The following is a 20,218-nucleotide window of genomic DNA, read 5'->3' as shown; positions in this document are numbered from 1 at the left end:
CTAGGGGATCGAGATTGGTCTAGGAAAGTTTTTTCGTTTCCTGATTAAAAATGTGGCCCTCTTCCCCTTCTTCCCTTTCTCAGACATGATTAGCATGCCTAGAGCTCAATAGCTATTTTGAGATCATGAGGAAAAGGCAGAGGTGTGACGCACTACTGACACCTGACTCAGCAGTTTCCAACGTCAGACCTAACTGCTAGGGAAGGAAGAAAAACTTAGTTTTTTAAAAATTTTATTAATTTATTTACTTTTATTTTCAAGTTCTTTTGTTGATTGGTCTGATATTTACAACCCAAGTCATGTCTACCCTACACATAGGCATTTTGTCTGCTCTGGGTCCCATTACACTAAAGAACTCAAAGGAAGAAGAGGAAAGCAAGTGACATACTGAGCACAATGCTGGGTGGTTTTCACACTTCTTTCTCTTTAAGTTTCACTATGAGGGAGGACATTTACTAAAATATACACTTATCATGGCTGGTCATACCATGTGTTTAAGGAAGACCTGATATTGCTGTGGTTACACTGACCTTGAAGAATTAACTGCAGTGCAAATTTGCAAAGGTTTCAACACCTCCTGCTCAGCTGCAAATTAAAAGTACATAACACAGACTTGTAACTTGGATAAACTGGACACAAATCTCAGGCTGATGAACATAGCATCCATACCTACTTTTGCCAAGCAACTTAGAACCCTCAATTTGATTCAGATGTTCAGGGACACTTTTTCTTTTATCAATTTGCCTGGGTTTCAAAGAAATTAAGAAAAGCTCTTTTCCCCTTGGGGTTGAGCTGGCATCCACTGGGAGAAGGCCTTTTTTGTTCGCTCTCAGTGTTTGCCAGGTGGCCTACTTACATCCTCATCTCTGGGACACCCACTTGACACCCACAATTTTAAACCAGAAAGGTTTATGTTGGCTCACATTTGTAGAGGGTTCAGTCCATAGCTGGCTGGCTCTAAAGCAGGGTGGCATGGCAGAGGAGAACAAATAGCTCATAGTATGGAGGCAGGAAGCAGACACAGAGATCAAGAGAGAAGCATGGAAGAGACAGACTCAGGCCACGCCCCAGGGACCACCTCTTGTGACCAGATCCCACCTCCCAACAACAAACCAGCTATACCTCCCTGTGATCTCATCACTTTCCCAAAGCCCCACCTATGAGCGCATAAGGCTTTGGGTGATATCTAGATGAAACACCAGGGTTCTAAAATTTTCCTAGGGAGAATCAGGAGGGAACACAAAGAGAAAATTGCATTCCTAGTGCCCAAACAGCCCACTAGGACTAGAAATTATGGGCCTTTACCATGTAGCTTAAAAGGAGGCTTTCCTGGCATGAGTCTGCAAGACACCAGGAAACTACAGAAGATGACAAGGGAGAAAAAGGAGGACAGAAGCTGCATCATAGAAACTACATAAACAGCAAAAACTACACTCTGTTTCCAGTATTAGAGTTCCTCCTCTCAATGCCTATGGCACCTGAACACTCTACCCCCTCCCCGCTTAGACGGGTCTGCCTTGCTGGACTCCTACTTAGGAGTGGAGAGTAGCTTATTGAAGCCATAAACCATGGGGAAAAATCAAATGGATTCAGTCCTGCCATTGCTATTTGATCTGATATACTGAAGTTGCATTCTCTTATGTTATCTGGGGCCTATGTTGGTTTCTGGAAACACATCTCCCTTGTCAACAGGAGAGGGCATGACATTCAGTGAAAATGAGTTACGGTATCCACGGTCCCTGTCATAGATCTGGACAGCACAGGGCCTGGTTATGCCAGGTAATCAGAGGCCCTCTCCAGGATTTTGCTGGGGGAGAGGGGTTGGAGTAATATCCTTCCCTCAGGCTGCAGAGTAGTGGTGAGGGAGTGGCCTGTGAACTAAATTCTATACATTTATCGACCAAAGGAATGAATAGATTTAGTAAAGATGGAAAAAAGAACACCATTTGTTTCAATTGTCCAAGCCTCTCAGTCACATAACCCAACCAATAATTCGTTTCCTTTAAGCAAGTTTGAATTAAATTTCTGTCACATACAGCCCGAGTCCTGGGACCATCTATAGAGCAGGAAGAGTAATATCCACTCCTGAGAAAAAAATAATACATAGCCAAGAACCTAGCTTGATGTGACCCCATCTCAACAGGTACCATTTATTTGTTCATTGATGTGTCATTATCACCAAGGAACACTCATTACAAAGGCTGTCATTAGAGTGTTTTTAAAGGAGGAAAAAATGATGACATGATTTGGGAAATGCTTGTTTTACACAAATTCTTTCCCAAGGGACTTTTCAGAGTCTCTAATCTTCTAATCTGCCTCAAAAATTCCCAAGTAGACAAAGTCATATGACCACAAACCTTGTGACAAGGAGATCCTATAAACACATTGGAGGGATTGCTCTCTCCAGTTAACTCAGGAGCTGTGCTGAACAAACACTGCTGTAGTGACAGTCTGACTGTCACCACCCAGCTCCCTTTCTGCCTGGTACAAGTCTGACAGGTTCTACTCCAGTTGGGTTACTAGCTTGCATTTGAAAACTAACTCCTCTCTGAGCCTCAATCTCATATGTAAGGGGTGATGTTAGATTCCATGACCTTTAGCAACTCATCCAACTGTGGAATTCTTTGTTTGTGTGGTTCTAGAAGGCTCTAGAAAGATGAGATGTAGCGTATGGACTTATGAGGATCAAGAAGGGTACTGAGTAAGAAAAAGTGAGTAGAAATGGCATACTGCAATACCTGTAATCCCGGCTACTTGAGAAGCTGAGGCAGGAGGATTATAAATTAAGGGCCAGCCTGGGCCACTTAGAGAGAACTTAACTCAAAATAAAAATAGAAACATAAAAAGTGCTCCCTAGGCTCAATCCCAAGTGCACAAAGGAAAAGAAAATAATTGGTATATTGGCAAACTGCAGTTTAGGCTCACAATGGCCATTAGATCCAGTTCAGCTTTTTGAAGACATTATTCCAACATTCTAGCAAGAATAATCTTCGGCTTGATTCACTTTCTTAAACTGACATTTGTTCTGTAGATCCTCAAAGGCCAAGAAAATTGGATAAAAAGATGCCACAATTTGGATCTCCAGGTCCCCGCACAACAAAGCACTCCTTACTTCGCTGGTTCTGATTTTTCTTGATAGCTGTGAACTGACTCTCACTTCCGCCTTCAACCAACAGGAAACCTTTTCAGATTGTTTAGTAAGTGCAAATGAAATAATGAAGGAGGAAGCCTTTGAAAAGTGTGAAGCACTTCACAAATATTTTCTTTTTATTATTCATCGAGTTTAATGTGTAATTTTGAGTTCACCACAGACATGACTTCAGGCAAGCAATTCATCAGCTCTGCCCTTCATATAAAATGAATGCAGTAAGAAATGGGAAAGATTAACTAGAAAATGATGGTGGACACCTTTGAAAATTGAGGGTCATTGCAATGCTTACTAATTAACAGTTACCACGCAATTGTGAGGTTATAAATAGCTCTGCACTAAAGCAACAGAACCCACAGCGCCTCGCTACTTTTTCACTTGTTACCATTTGATTTAGTCCATTAGCTCCACCAACCTATAATTAGCACAACACCCTGGAAAATTAATCCAGTCTGGTGACTCAACATCAGAGAAATGAAACAGACTTCTGAAAATGTTAGGAATTAAGCTGAACCCTGAAGGCTAGGTCCTCGTGGTTTCAGAGGGAACTAAAAGCCTGACGTTGCAGCTAAATACAGGAAAGTCCATCTGCGCATTTCCTCAATTGACGTTCAGCTGCTGTCAACATAAACATATTCCTAACTAGAATTTTCAGTCAGCTATAGAATAGGGAAAAACATGCAAGCTGTTACATGATGACTACACTTTCCTTACAAGAATGTGGCTTTGCAGCCGTGTGTGGTAGTACATGCCTATAATCTCAGCACACAAGAGGCTGAGGCAGAAGAATGACCATGAGTTTGAGGTCAGCCTGGGCTCTATAGTGAGTTCAAGGCAGCCTGCACTACATACCGAGACGCTGTCCCCCCTCCCCCCCAAAAAAAAGTTGCTCTGGAGCTAAGTCTGATAATATAATTAAGATAAACAACTCAGATCTTTATCCTGGCAGAGATTCTTGGGTCAGCCTGAGCAGCAGGTTCTGGAGGCTGAACTGGCAGAAGAAATCGGGGCAGAATCTGAGTTTAGATCATAATGTCCCCCAAAGGTCATGTATTGAAGGCTCAGTTGCTGTGACTGGGAAGTGGTAGAACCTTTAGCAGGCAGCACCTAGTGGAAGGAAGTTAGATCGTTAAGGGAAAGCTCTTGGAGGGAACGCCGGGCCCCTGGTGCAATCCTCTTTCCCTCTTTGCTTCCCAGCTACTATGAGATGAGCCACTCTGCTCCCCACCATGATGGTCTGCCTCACCACAAGCCTGAAAGAAACAGCCAGCTGACCCTGGCCTGCAAACTCTGATGGTAGGAGCCAAAAGAAACCATGCCTTCTCATATGTGCACTTTCTCGGGATTTTGTCACAGGAGTGGGAAGCTAACACAGAGTCTGAGCACGCCCAGAGCCGGTAGATAAAGGTATTCAACAGACAGAAAGGAGAGTGGAAAATTACTGAATGTACGCAAATCAAAGCAATATGGAAGACCGGGAAATGGAGCCAACTATCCCGGGAGATGAAAACGAGGTGACTTAGGGTTACAAATGGACAGTGTGCGCTTGGGCAACTTCTCAAGATGAGCTTTGCTTTCAACTGGCATAAGTGTCATGTGCAGGTGAGTATAAAGAGTTATGAAAGGTCAGGAAGTAAGTCATCAGAGAAATAAATGTGTCGTTTTTTTCTCTTTTTTGTAAAATATTTTTATTTTCCAAATTAAATAGCCCCAGTATCCTTTCTGATGAATGTTATCAGCTTTAACTATTTTGTTTCCTACTTTATTCATGTGATAGGATCATGGAAGTCTGCAGGAACTTTCCTAGTTACTTCTCCATTCTTCTAACACCAAAGTCATCACCTTTCCTCTGGTGCAACCCTAACTCAGAGAAATACCATTTCCTTGGTCATTTGGCTTAAATTTTGGCAGTGTTTCCTTTGCTTTGATCATCAGATCCAACTGCTGAATCCTAAACACTGTATCTTACGTCTGCAAACTTTTCATTCTCACCCATAGATGTTTACTTGATCTCTCAGTATTTTAGTGCCAGTGATATTAAAGCACAGCTTCAATCATGGCATTCCCTGACTTCAAACACTTACTAGTTAGTTGCCTTACAAATCAAGGAAAAGTTCTTAGTTTGGCACTCCCAATTCAGTACCACACAGTGGGCTACTGGAGTCATCTACAAGTCAAAGGCTTTCCAAAGTGAGGCAGTGAAACCCATTTGCAGTGTCCAGGGATAGTTCTGCTGATTATTCATGATGCTGAGGACAACTCATTGCTGCTAGAGCAATAACTACAAGGTAATGTAAGAGCGTCACTATGTCAGTCACATCGTACTCCTAAGCAAAGTACAACATGACATTAACTTTTATGCGAAGTACAGTGTGATTCTACATTTGGCAATACACTCTTCTACCAACAGACAGACTTAAGAATTACTTTTCCTCTTCCTCATTCGGGCACATCCTATTGTTCATATTGATTGTGTTGTTTCTGCTGTTGGGCAGTACATACTTAAAACCCAGAATCCACCAAAAGTGATTGTTCTTTTTTTAAAAAACCAATATATCATATGCTTCAAACACTGGAAGACTGAATCCAGTGCATACATAAAGAATTAAGCCTATCTCCAGGACTGCTGTAAGAGAGAGGGAGAGAGAACAGTTGCAACTCATACATCTAATAAAGGATTTGGATCTGGAATATAAAATATAAATAACCGAACTCACAAATGGGCAAAGGAGTCAGTAACAGTGACACATGCCTATTATACCATCTACTGGGGAAGTTAAGGCAGGAGGATGGAAATTTCAAGGCCAATTTGGTCAACTGAGAGTTTAACTCAAAATCAATTAATTAATTAATTAATTAATTTTTAAAAGGGCTGGGAGATAGCAAGTAACTCAGCAGCCTCTTGGCATTCAATTCCCAGTACCACACAAAAAAAGAAAAAAGGAAAAAATTCATCCATTCATTCACTGTTGCTTGAGGTGGGAATAGATGGAGAGACAGGTGCGTGAAAGCTAATGTCTACAGAGTTTCTTTTCAGGAGAGGACAATGTTATAAAATTGACTGTGGTAATACTTTTGCATATCTGTGATATGTCAAAAACCAAAGAACTGTACACCTCAAACAAGGGAATTGTACAGCATATGAATATCTCAATAAAACTGTTACACATACATAAAACTTTAAAAAAGCAATGCCCAACTATAGTATTCAAGATAAGAACAGTAATGTCACTTTGCTGCTCTGTTTTATTATACATCAACATCTGATACGTTAACATCATATCATTGTTTTCTAAAAAACTTAAAGTTCACATTAACCTCCATTTGTCAAAGCACTGAGACACTGAATTATAGTCAGAATTAGGGATCCCTCCCCTACCTCTAGGAGGAATTTATCCAAATCTCTTGAAATAATAGGCCATCTAATTTAAAAATCGTTTCAGATTTTGCCCTTTGGTTCCTTATAACTGCCTTTTTTGGGGTCAGTCATGCCTGCATTCCCAGAACTCTGGGAGGCTGAAGTAGATGGTTCACAAGTTCAATTCCAGCCTGAGCAATTTAGTGACTTAGTGAGACTGTCTCAAAAATTTTTAAAAATTAAAAATTAAGATCGCATTACCTAGATCCTCAGGTCATCGCTATAGTTTTTAAAACTACAATGATTACAAAAACACTATGCTTACAAAAATATAAGAATTTACAAGATAAAAGTCAAAACCAGGGATTTAGCTCAGTGGTTTAAGTGCTTACCTGGTAAGGGTGAGGTGATACATTCAATCCCCGGCACCAAAAAAAAAAGCCAAACAATAGAAATATATCCACAGCAGGACTAGATATGGAAGTTATCCAACATAGACTGAAGTAGTGGTGACTAGTATGTTAAAAAAGTTGTAGCTGGACACAGTGGCACATACCTGTAGTCCCAGCACACAGAAGGCTGAGACAGGAGGAGCATCACCAGTTTGAGGCCAAGTCTGGACTACATAGTGAGTTCAAGGCAAGCCTGACCTATGTAGTGAGACCTTGTCTCAAAAAACAAAAACAAGCAAACAAAATAAGTAATTAAGTGACAAGATAGATATGGAGGCCATAAAAAGAACTAGAGTGAAATTATAGGACTCACATTAATAATTCAATAAATATATTTAGCAGCAGACAAGGTTTAACTGAAGAAAGAATTTGTGAACTGGAAGAGAGGAAAGAAGAAAATACCTATACTAAAGCATAGAGTGGCAAGGACTGGAAATTAAAGAAAACAGTATAAAAAGCAGAAGTGATTCTATGAAAAGCTCTCACAGTATGTGACTGAACACCCAGAGGAAAAGGGAGAGACTGTGAAATAGTAAATCAGTGGTTTTTCAAGCTAATGAAAGATTCAAGGCATGTATTAAAGAATCTCAACAAACTCTACAGAGCATAAATGCAGAGAAAACCACATTTGGATCCATGACAGTAAAACTGCTGTAAACAATGAATAAAAAACAAAGACTATATAATTGTGAAATATATTTTGATAAAACAAAACTCACCTCTTCATTTTAAAGTGGTTACTTAGGTAACCTAGTGGTTACTCCTAACTGGGTTGTCAACTTTCATTCTTTCTCCCTTATAAGCAATTCTCCACCCTGTAATTTGGCTGATATTTCTAAAATTTAAGTTAACATGCTAGGTGTGGTGGTACATACTTGTAATTCCAGTACTCAGGAAGCTGAGGAAGGATTGTCATGAGCTTGAGGCCAGGCTGGGCTAGTGAGTTCAAAACCAGCCTGAACTACATAGTGAGGCCTCAAAAAAATCCCAAAAACAAAATGCAATTTAAGACACCTCACCTCACTTCCCTGCATAAGCATTTCCATAATTCCTTTTCCTTAATACCAAATGCAAACTCTTCATCACAGTCATATGACCGTCTTGGAGGCGGCGTCCGTCTACCTTCCTAACTTGCTTTCTCACTCTCGCCTCTAGAAGGGTGCATTTCAGCCCTGCTTTGCCTGTTTTGAGTTCTTAGTTGCTTCATTCTCACGCAATGTAAGACCTTATGGACATGTTACCCTTGTCCTTTTGACCTTTCTTCCCTTGTGCTATATTCCTTGACCTGGCTTTCCTAATTTTGGTCACTTCATTGTTTATATGTCACTTTCTCTGGGAAACTTTCCAGACTTCCTAGACAGGTAATTTACCACTATCAACCCCTGAAGCAAGAAATTTGCCCCTTACATCCTAAAATTCTATCAAAGCATCTATCACACTTTATGATAAGTTCCAAATGGGCCGGTAAACTGCATGTCTGGCTCACAATGTCTCCCAAGTCCTCAGCCTGGTTCTAGAAATTCAATAAATAATTTAAAAATTACTAATTAATATTAGAAACTTGCCTGCTTTGTCTTCAAGATAGTCCATCACACATCTAGACCTAGCTATATTTTTGTCTTTCTTTAGAACCTTTCTAGAGAAGAATATATGTGAACTGAATGTAACTTAAAATATTTTTTTTAAGTCTTTAACATTTTCTGGACTTTACTGTGATAAAAATAAAAATGTAAATTAGATATATGAATATTCATTCCCTAGTATCCACCCATGCTATCCCAATTCAGTAGGATTTAAAGTGCTCCTTGCGTCCTTACATGCAGAGCTGTGTGATTTTACTACAGTACTTGCATCCTCAGATGACACTGGCTTTTCAGTCACTCTGGGATCTGGTTGGAAAATGGCCTTTCTTGTTTTTTGTAGCCTTTTGTGGCTCCTTTCCAGTTTTTATCACAGACTTTGTTTTTCTCTGCTTCCTCTTCTCAGCTAAGCACAGCTTCCTCTGTCGCGTTCTGTAAACCTGCTACTGTTGAGGAGTCTTTTGATGTGCCATCTGAATCCGCCAGCCTTGGCTCAGTACCGCTTACATTTCAGCTCGAATCTGAGTGGCAAGCTTTTCTTCTCTCCCCTTGTTACTTTCTTTTCCCTTGCAGCTCATTTCACAATTTAGCCACCGAGTTAACACTTCAAAGACGGGGCAAAATTGAATGTTCTTGCTTTGCAAATAAATAAATCAATAAATTTTTATCTATTTGGTTCCCTCTCACATTGCCAGTGCCAAGAACAGAACCTGGCTCCTGGTCAATGGTACCTACTTGAGCACATTAAGCATCATGACAGGCGCTCTGTGACAGGCTGCTTACAGGGTATGAGTTTACTTTTGTTCTTTGCCCATCAGATACACTGAACTTCATTGGTAACTAGATATTTAAAACACTATTTTAATGTCTATTTTGGGGCCCAATCCAATTACAGACATTTTTTCCTTAGGTCATTATTTTTTAAATACTGATGTTCAGAAATGGAAGGATGTTTTGTAATTTTTATTCACAAATTAAGAGACTTTATTTCCTTTGGATATGAGACTTTATTTCCTAAGGATTATAACTTAGCCTTTAATAATAAGAATAAAAAATACAATAGTTACTCCATTTAAATGTAAAAGACAGTGATAGAGTCACCTTCTAAATCAAAATGCCAGTGTTGAGAAATATAGTGGCAAGTTACTAGGCAAGAAGGGTTCATGGTGTAGGGAGAATGCAGAGAACACTGCGGGCTACTGCCAATAGTTTCACACTTGGGGGACAGGGAAGGTGCAGATCTTAGCGAGTGCTGGGTTGGAAACAGGGTTTGATAGGAAGAGTGGCTACTGGGACTTCAGGTACAGGAGTAAGCGAGGATGAAGGCACTGGGAGATGAAACTAGTTATGAAGTCCAGTGAGCCAAGGGACAGGCAGCAGGAGTTTGGAGAGGGTGGGAAAGGGCCTACAAGCATGACTTGGAGGGTATGAAAGGGAAAAAGAAGACCGGGGTAGAGCTCGGTGGCACAATGCTTGTCTGGCAAGGGCAAGGTCCTGATTCTCGGTACCCCACCCAAAATAAATAAATAAATGATAAATTTTTAAGTAGTAGCTCGGGGGCGCGCAGGAGGTGGTGACAGCAAAGGTTGGCTTCCTAGTCCTGAACGTCCAGACCCTTCCTAGAGGGCGAGGAACTCTGGAACACAGAAACAAACGGTGCGGCCCCGGAGCCAAAGCCTGGGGCTGAAACGTGGGCAGGGGTCAGCATCGGGGCGCGGCGTCCCGAGGGCCAGCGCACCTGCGGCTGGCGGAGGGCAACGCGCTGCGCGCAGGGAGTTCCACAGAGCGCGGGGATTTCGCGTTCGGATTGGAAAGAGGTTTGAGACTCTCCTGGGTCTCAGCGTCGGACACGTAGTAAAGTCCGGTCGGATTTGGCGGGGCAGGAGAATTCATTTCGCGTCCGTCGGCTGGGGCGCCTGGGACGAGCCTGGAGTCGCGCGGTGGACGCGGGGCTCTGCTCCAGGCCTGGGACATCGCAGGCCGGGCGCCAGCGGCGGCCCCGGGATGCTCGCTGCTCTGGGGTCGCAGTGGCCGGCGCGCCCCAGGAGACCCGCAGCGGCGGCGCGCGGCGGGGCGACCGCACAGGACCCTCCCCACCCGTGGCCGCCCTTCCACCGCGCCCCGCCCCGCCCCGCTCCGCCCCGCGTCGGGAGCCGCCCCGCCCGCGCCCCGGCGGCCCGCGCGGGGAAGCGGCTTCCGGCGGCGGCGGCGCAGCCCCGCGGGGAGGAGGCGGCGGCGCAGGCCAACATGGCGGCGCGCAGGGCTGGGCCGCGCCGCCCTCGCGCCTGAGTGAGCGCTCCACAGTCCCGGCCCGGCTCGCAGCGCCCGTGCCCGCAACAGGCCCGGCCCGGGACCCACCGCCCGCCGCTCGCCGGCCGGCGTGGCCCGCAGCCCCGAGCCATGGAGTCGGAGGAGGAGCAGCACATGACCACGCTGCTGTGCATGGGCTTCTCGGACCCCGCCGCCATCCGCAAGGCCCTGCGTCTGGCCAAGAACGACATCAACGAGGCCGTGGCGCTGCTCACCAACGAGAGGCCCGGCCTGGACTACGGCGGCTACGAGCCCATGGACAGCGGCGGCGGCCCGGGGCCCGGAGGGGGAGGCGGCGGCGGCCCGCGCGGCGACGGCGGCGGCGAAGGCGGACCCTCCCGCGGCGGGGGCTCCGGGGGCGGCTTCGACCCCCCGCCCGCCTACCACGAGGTGGTGGACGCAGAGGTGAGGGGCCACGCCCCGCGCGGGCGCCGTGGGCGGGGGTCCGCCGCGCCTGCAGAGGGCTGCGCGCGGCCGCGGGCTGCCGGCGGCCGGCGGGGCAAGACGGGCTAGGGTGCCGGAGCACTGGGGGCCCGGGCTTTGGAGGGGGAAGTGGGATGGGCCAGGCCGAGAGGCGGCCTGTGCTGGAGTCGGGAGAGGGCACTGCCGGGGCTAGGGGCGAGGTTGGGGTTTTTAAGGCCGGTCTCAGAAAGAGAGGACCTGGGCAGGGTCTGGAGCGAAGAGTCGGGAGCGAGGAGTGCCAGGCATTGGTTGTGGGCGAGAGAGGAGCGCAGCAGCGAGGCGCTGGGGGCTCGCCGAGGTGCAGTGTAAAGGCGGTGGTGGGGACTGGACAGCGAGAAGGTGCGGAGGAGCGGCCTGGCTGGGTCGGCTGCTGGGGAGGAACCAGCCAGTGCCGAGCCCTGCAGTTGGAGCAGGAAGCTGGGACCTAACCTGGTCAGAGGGTGCTACGTGTAGATAACGCTGAAATGAGTTTGTAGGCAGAGTGAAGGTGACAATGACTTGCGCGGGGTGGCTTAGGGTCGGGGTTATGAGGAATCTGGAAAGAGGCTGCAGGCTGGTTGGTGGCTGTGATGAGTCTAAGTGAAGAAAGCTAGGTCTCTTTAGTTAGGGATGTGAGCCAGAAGACGACACATTTAGTAAAATAAAGGGAGATCAACCAGAAACAACAGTGCTTCGGATTAGTTATTTTGCAGAAAAATAGTAGCTCGTGGAAGGAATTTCTGTTTTGATTAGGGAGTGCATTTCAGGGTGCAGGCGAGAAGCTTGGTCTGATCACAGATCTCCAGTGAGTGTGTTTGTGATTTTAGCCAGAGAAATGAATTTGGATAATTCTTTGTCAAGCCTTCTAGTTCTGAGTAATGCTACGTCCTTTTTTCCTGTGACTTTTGCACCAATTGCTCGGGCTGAAGTAGAGGAGAAAGAAGGTGACACTTAAAAAAAAAAAAAAAAAACAACTCAGGTTTCTACACAAGGTTTCTTGGTTTCCAAACTTTCGCATTTGCTAGGTGGCCTTCTGTTACCCAGTAGCTGTGGCAGTAAGGACTGATGATGTTTCCTACTTTGATAATTTTTTTAAAAAAAATTTCCATGTAACCAAGTAACTGTACTTAGGCCACTTTAAGAAATATGCTCTTGGTGCCAGTTCTCACCACTCCTCGCCTTGTTCCTTCCAGTTTTGACCCAGTTTTGAAATCAAGAAAGCCATTGCATTTTCCCAAAGGCATTTAACTATACAAAGCTCAGTGTGTGTCTTTGTTATATGAGAAAGTTTGGGTTCTGGCCATACATTAGTTTCCTAAGATTACTATCTTTGATGGTGTGATGTTAGGAAGCTGCCTGTACGTTTAAGTGCTATACAGAGAAATGAGGGGGGCTTTTTGTAGGTGAACAGCCAAGTGGGGTTGAGTTTGCTGTCAGATTTCATATTAAAGCAGTGTCAATCTTCCTTTCCCTTTGACCTGTGGATTTGGCCTAGGGGAGACCACACCACTTATTTGGAGCATTCCAGAAGCCTGGTCATGGGGCTGCCCTACCCCATGATACAGTGCAAGCCCGCAGCATCACGGGCCAATGCTTGCCTGACACATGGGAGGCTGGCGATGAGAATATTTAGCCAGTGTTTGCCACTGTGATTCTGAAACTCCCAGGGATGTCCCCTATGCAGCTTGCCCATATTTGCATTAGACAGAAACCAGGGCTTTCCATTCTAGGAAATAAGGAAAGGCCCTCGTTTGTTGAACATCCACAGTGTTAGGCTCTGAATTTGCTGCTTGTCCCTTTTGTAGGTCCTTGGGTGAGCCAGTTACTGCAGGACCGTTTTAGAGATGCAGTTAGTGGCAGAGCCAGAACGTGAACCCAGGTCTCTCTGACCAAAGTTTGATTTTTTCCAATGTTTTACTCATCTTTTAGGGCTGAATTTATTCAATAGCAGTTCAGACAACAAAGAAAAGTAGAAGAAAGAGACAGATTTTGATACTACTATGCAAGTTCTGGAAGGATGTGAGAATCCAATAAAAGTATTGAGACCAGAATAATGGGTAGGATGAAAGTAGAACTATAGATTTTTGGCCAAATGTGATGGTGCACACCTGTAATCCCAGCACTTGGGAAGCTGAGACAGGAGGGTCACGACAAGTTTGAGGCCAACCTGGGCTACATAGCAAGACCCAGTCTCAAAACAAACCAACCAACAAACAAAAAACCTATAGTTTTTTGTGGGTATTGGGAATTGAACTCAAGACCTTGTGCTTGCCAGGCAGACGCGGTGCCACTGAGCTGTATCCCAGATCAAAACCTACAGATTTTTAATGCAGACTTTAGAAGCTAATTAGCTCAGTTCTCTCATGTTATAGATGCTGTTTTTCAGGCCCCAAAGGGGAAATGACTTATCTCCACAGAGCCCCCTGATAGATGAAGGGGCTGGAGCTGTAAGGCCAGGGCCCTCTCTCCCTATCAGCTGCCTCCCTTTCAGGAAAGGGAAAAAAAAAAAAAAAAAAAAAAACAACAACCCAGGAAACAGCAGTGGGTTAAAGGGAAAGAAAAAAAAGAGTAAAAATAATTTACCCTTTTTATTTATTAACACTTAACTTACATAATATATATGATTTTTTTTGGATAGACTATTTCAGTTTCAAATGTCCTCTTAAAAATGTTTGAGAATTCTGGGTGCTAAAATGCTTGTCTAGCTTGCATGAGGTCCTGCTTGCATCCACAGCACACAAAGGAAAAGAAAAGAGAAGAAAAATTAATACCTTCATTTTATATTTGTAGGCTGTAGACCACAGTGATTCTTTCAGTTAATGCCTTCCATGCCCCAGGCAGGGAGTAGAGTGGCGAATAGAACATGGAGTTTACATCGAGTACGTTTTTTAGTCCAAGACTCTCACTTTACAAAAAGTGACTTCCCAAGGTCATGGAGCTGGTTAAAGAGATCAGCTTAATCATTTAGTGCCCTGCTATAATTAGGGTTTGGCTTCAAAGTTAAAATTTAGAAAAGTAAAAACAGTTACATTTTAGAAGCAGTAAGACTACATTTGGAGGGACTCAGTTATCTAGCAAAAGACATGGAACTGCAGAGAAATTTACCTTTTTCATACCCTCCAATTAAGTAAAGGTATTGCTTTGCAGGAAAGCTGTGTTGTGTTCTTATATTGTTGGATGTAGATGTAGTTTTTGGTTTTGCTCTGGGTCTGGATTGGACTTTAAGAAGCTTTCAGTACTTCAAAACCATACCCTGGTAGGTAGGAGTCTGTTCTGTTACTGCAGAGAGTACAATCTCACAGCTGCTCTACATAGCTTTTCCTGATCTTTTAACACCAGTGTCAGAACTCTTTTTTTGGTTTGGAAGAGGCCCTCATTCTGTAGTACCATGCTGGCCTGGAATTCACCATCCTTCTTCCCAAGCCTCCTGAATAGTTAGCATTGTAGAATGGCTGGGATTACAGGTGATGGCTGGGATTACGGTGGGTGCGCTAGGCTCAGCCTCTCGCAGCTCTCACTGGTCCTTGTCAACTCCTCTGACCACCTCTGAGCTGTGGCTTCTTTGGTCTTGCCCTCCACAGAGCCATAGAGTTGGTCCTTGTGAATCTTGCCCAGGGGATGGGAGTGTCAGTAGAAATCTGAATCAGATATGCTAGACATCTTAATAAAACTTGACAGTTACAAAAGGTACCTTACTCTTTCTAAGGTTCTTGATCTTTTCTTTAGAAAATGTTAAAAAGAATTTTTCTGCAAGGAGTTTCATATTAACTGAAGGAGTACCTTTCCTAACTGTGTAGTTTTGTTAATACTCTCAGAAGTGATACTTAATGTTGTTATCTGACAAATATTGTGAACTCTGGTGGTCTTGTTTTAATGTGTATATTGCTTCTAGAAGTATTTTGTCAGAAATATTTGCAAGATTTCTTGCTTTTTTTGATTTTGAGATTACAGCTCCAAAGTTAGTCTTGCATAGATTTAAAATCACATTAATGTCAAGTTCCTTAACTTATCCTTTGCCTCACCTTTGGTAGTAAGTGGTAGTTATACAAATAAGGTTTATATTAAAGTTTTTTCTTTTTCCCTAAAATAAAGTGGTCCTAGTATATTTGAATATGGAATAAACTTCAAAGTACATTTTAATTAACTGTTAATGATTTGAATATAGGACCTGTGGTTTGTGATTTACTATGATTTAGTAAATTTAAAAAGTGCATTTATATGTTGTTTTAAAAAACCAAATTCCTCAGATCATTTGAAAATAGATGACTAAAAATAGGGATTATGAGTGATGAATGGAACTGGATCTGAGTCCAGCTAAGAGTTGGAGTCTGGCCTGGTCAGTGCCCAGCCGTTTGCTTCCGGAGTGAATGCAGGAAGGCAGCACCCTTCATGTGCCTAAAATCTGTGAGTTGAGTGAAATCAAGGTAGATCACGACCACTTCAGACCGCACTACGTCAGGAGTTTACAACTTAAAACTAATTTTAATATTAGAACAATATGATATCTAAACAACTTTAACGTTTAGCTTTAGTAGGAAAATAAATCAGTATACTTACATATTTGTACATTTACTGCTCAAATAGTATGACATTTATTCGAACCTGAGTGTGAAGGGAAAATTTGTTGTTCATATGTAGTAAGGAAGTATTTAAAAAGATAAGTAGGATCTTTCAAAGCGAGAGTTCAGTTTTCCAGGCAAATTTTCATACTTTGGAACACCAGAGAGAAATAACAAGTAAACACATAAATGTGTGATTGAATCATTTCAAAACACCCCCACAAATTTAATCTCCAAAGCTCATGCAGTTCACTCTTTTGTGTTTAAACTTTTCTCTTGAAGCACAGTTCAGATAAGTTTTAGTGTTAGCTTGCCTGTTTGATCAGAAGTGTTTCATGATAGTCTGAGCGTGAGGTGAGGAACACTGGAGGTGTGCACCTTTGACAGTGCTTCCCAGAGGATGGAGCCCCTGGAAGGGGATTCAGATAGGAGGACGTTGCAGTCTGACATAATAGGTGGCAGAGATTCTGCTCACAAAATTGTGATGCATTTTCCAAAGAGCCAGTGTGGTTTCTTTTTTTTTTTTTTTTCTTTTTCACTTTCCTGTAGGGAGTTTTAGTTTTCTTTTTTAAGCTTGTAATTGTCATTTTCATTATTACAGGCATTTTATTGTTAATATTATCCCATTTTCAGTCACGGGTTTTGTTGCTCTACTGTGGAGGTTGATAATGTTGTTTACAATGTCTGAGATGGGTCTGTAGCAAAGGAGATTCATTTATTCCACTGGTCTGTGTGTGTTCTGCCTCGGAGCTCATCCTCAGGGCCTATTTTGTTTGTCTACTCTGTTGATAGCTTGCTTTTCTGTCCCGTGATGAGAATCCTGGCTTCTTTCATCTGTGGCTCTCGTACATTTCTCCATGTGTGCGTGCTGTGTGTATTTGTGTGAAGGAAGTTGAATCTCTGTCACAGATGATTCATTAAACTAGCTAACCAGATCTTTAACAGTAAACTTCGTTTGTTTTGTTTGTTCTAAGGAAAGAAATAACACAATAGTTGGAATACTATCATGGTAATCTTGCCAGAAGTTTAAATGCTTCTGCCCTGGTACAGAGGTCTGTCCAACCTTTCCCTAGGGCTGAGGCGAAGACTTGGTTGTCCTCGTGGAGATAAGTAATGTCCTAGGTGGCCAGTCTTCCTGTTCCTGAGATGAGCATCCTTGTTCTAGCGCACTTTTGGCTTTCCTGTAGTGTCTGTCCAGTTATTTGCATTGTGGAATCAAATCGAGAGCAGTATTATACAAAATAATTTCATGGACAGTGTGATGCTTACATTATCAGTTGGTTTCCAAAATAAAAGCCTTTTTCAGAAGAAACACTTGTTGGTGGGTATTCTATTGTCAGGATTTCTTACTTTCCGCCTACGGTGCTTTTAAATCTCTCTTCTCATAAGCAGATCAGCATTTCTTTTGCTTTATTTTCTCTCCATTTCTCTATGCTGTCAATTTTGGTTGAAAATTTAGTTGTGTTTTGAATCCTGAAAATGTATCTGAGCTCCTAGAAGATGTAACGTACTCCACGTTGTAAATGGCAGCACTTACAACAATGTCTTTGTTACTCGAGATGCTTTCCTTTTTTTTTCTTATGGGAAAACCAGTGAATTTTAACGCTCAGTGTCACTCCTGCCCCTTCTTTTTCCCCTGCTCTAGTTTTTGTTTGTGCCCCCTTTCTTACTGCTTCCTTGTGCAATGCATAGTGGCATCAGAAAGAGCTCTCTACAATGCGGGGTGTAACCTTGGTCACAAGCATCAGTGTCTCCTCATCTGGAGGTAAACCGGGCTCTCGTTTAGGGGTTGCAGCCCAGTCCCTGTGCTCATGGGTCCTGCCTTCCCATGTTCCCTCTTGGAGAGCATGTGCCATTTGTCTCTCCACCCTTCTCCTTCCCCAGCTTCCTATCTGCCTGCTCAGCACTAACTTGTTCTTCACGATTAGGGTAGCACCACTTCTCATTACCGCACACTTGTCTCCATCACCACACCCTACCAAGTAAGGCAATGCCGGCCTTTCCGTTAGATAAACAGTACATTCACATTATGTATCTTTCCTAGTAGGCTTGAGAAACATCAGTATTTCTAGGACTCTTGGCTTACAATAGTGTTTGATTGGATAGGGAGTTAACTAAATGGATGGGTGGACAGAGAATCTTAAATGAAATGAAAGAAACAGTCAAGTAGTAATGGAAGAAGAATTAAGCCAGGAGATGCCATTTCTGCTCAGAGTTCTGCTTGCTGTGTCAACTGGGCAAGTCAGTTTACCTTTCAGAGCCTGAGGGCTTTTTGTTTTATTTGTTGTGGTGGTTGTTTTGTTTTGCTTTGGTTTTTGAGACAAGGTCTCACTATGTAGTTCAGATTGGCTTTGAACTCACTAGATATAGATAGCCCAGGCTGATGTTAAATTTGCAGAGATCTTCTTGCCTCAGCCTCCCAAGTGCTGGGATTATAGGCATGTGCCACCATGTCTGGCTTTAGAGCTTCAGTTTTCTCCACTAAAAAACGGGGCATTTTAGAGTATGTCTGTGGTTAATTGTTTTTGTTCATTGACACTTTTGAGAAATTAAAGAGCTGTGGAACCTTTTAGTTATGCATGTAAATATATACACAATTTTTAAAATATGTGCTAAAACAAATTTATCTTTGGGTGGATAGAACTAATGTTCTAAATTAAAAATTTTTCTTCATTGAGTTTTTTTCGTAACATAAAATAAAAACAAACTGTCTGCCCGTTGAGATGCAAGTAGTTAAAAAGATTGAAGTATTATTGTGTGATTCTTGGAGAAGTTTTGCAGACTCCAGAATTACTTGAAAATTTTGCTCTTGAGGAATATTTAATTTTATGTAACTGAAACTATTAAATTTATTTTTCTTAGCATGCAATTGGGAAGTTGTTTGTTTGTTTGTTTTTGGTACCAGTGATTGCACTCAGGTCCTTGTGCTTGCCAGGCAGGCGCTCTGCCGCTGAGCTGAATCCCCGGCTGGGAACTGGTTTTCAGAACTCTAGAGGCTGTCCTTTATTACCTAGTCGTTGTACAGTTACTACCTACAGAAGGTAAGATTCACAAGACTTGCCAAACTGAGGTCAGCGGTACTAAGTGCTTCTGCTTAGTTGCTTCCTTGCCCTTCTGCTCCTTTCCTTCATGTCCCATCTTCACATCTCCCCAGCATCTTAGCATTTCTTTAGTCTTTGTTAATTGTTTTAGGACCTTGGCCTGTATAACTGAGTATAACTGCTGTGTGCCTTTTGATTGACCTTTTGTTGTTAGAAGGCTATTATTGTTGTGACAAAACACTTGAAAAAATCAACCCAAGCAAACTGTCCAGTGACTCAGTACCTGAGGAACGACTTCCTTAGTTCTGGTTCCAGAGCTTGCAGCCTGTGTTCTGTGCTCCATCGTTTCTGGGCCTAAGGTGAAGCAGAGCATCAGCAGGGAGTATGTGGAGTAGAGCCGCCGGCCGCATGGAAGCCAAGAAGCAGGGCGAGAGGATCGCCGAGGGAGGAGCCTCACCCCGAGCTCCACCCCGAGGTTTCACTGCCTCCCAGTGCCCGGAAACTATAAACTTAAGGGCATCTTACGCATCCATTGAGGCGCTAGATCAGAGCACTCCCGATCCAGTCCCTTCCAGAGGTGCCGCCTCAGAGCACTACTGCGCTGGGGACCAGGCCTCAGACGTGGGCTGTCGGGTGTTTCAGATGCAAGTCTCAGTGTGTACAGATGGCCTGCCAACCTTTGAAGAGTTGAAGATGGGCAACCACATTTTGGGGTTTTTTTTGTTTGTTTTTTGTACCGGGGATTGAACTCACCACCTTATGCTTGCCAGGCAGGCATGTATGCCACTGAGCTAAATCCCTGGCCCCAGCGAGCATATTTGGAAAACATCTAGTTTTAGAGATTTTGTTTTTGTTTAGGCCAAAGAGATGGAATACCAAAACATACTTGGTTGATGTAGCTTTTCCTTTTTACTTGTGTTCCTGTTGCCTCCAGCTGTGTTGCAAAAGGGTGGGACAGCAATTTTTTCTTTCTTTTTTTGTTTTTTGAGGGGATGATTTAATACAGGATCTTGTGATACAGTTCCCGCTGGCCTTAAGCTCATTTTGTAGCCCATGCTGGCCTTGAATTTGGAGTGATCCTCCTGCCTCAGCCTGCTACATGCTGGGATTACAGGAGTGTACTACCATGCCCAGCTTCAGTTTTGTTAAATGGAAAGTAAAGAGTACCCAGAATAAAATCTCTAGATTTTTATTAGTCAATGATGAAAGGTAAAATTCCGTTGTTAACAACAGACATACTGAACATGTCAGGACCAAAAAAATAGTTAAAGACTCATTTAATGAACAGCCATTTATTCATTTGTTTTCTTTTGAGAATTTATTGTATAC

General features: G+C 43.3%; 1 protein-coding gene across 5 annotated transcripts in view; it reads left to right on the top strand.

The window, feature by feature from the left end:
- Positions 1 to 10,793: 10,793 nt before the first annotated feature.
- Positions 10,794 to 20,218, top strand: part of Usp24 (ubiquitin specific peptidase 24) — a 140,356-nt gene continuing 130,931 nt past the window's right edge. For 4 of the 5 annotated variants that reach the window (XM_063236562.1, XM_063236563.1, XM_063236560.1 and 1 more), the window contains exon 1: positions 10,795 to 11,253. In XM_063236562.1, coding sequence (XP_063092632.1) covers positions 10,939 to 11,253 — 315 coding nt within the window. In that variant the 5' untranslated portion in view covers positions 10,795 to 10,938. Of the gene's footprint in view, positions 11,254 to 20,218 lie in introns of all 5 variants that reach the window. The other variant, XM_063236559.1, reaches the window with a different exon arrangement.

The sequence above is a fragment of the Cavia porcellus genome, unplaced genomic scaffold (genome assembly GCF_034190915.1).
Source record: "Cavia porcellus strain 051 isolate PalLab524CR breed Dunkin Hartley unplaced genomic scaffold, mCavPor4.1 scaffold_25, whole genome shotgun sequence".
Taxonomy (NCBI): domain Eukaryota; kingdom Metazoa; phylum Chordata; class Mammalia; order Rodentia; family Caviidae; genus Cavia; species Cavia porcellus.
This window is presented reverse-complemented; position numbering and strand designations above follow the sequence as displayed.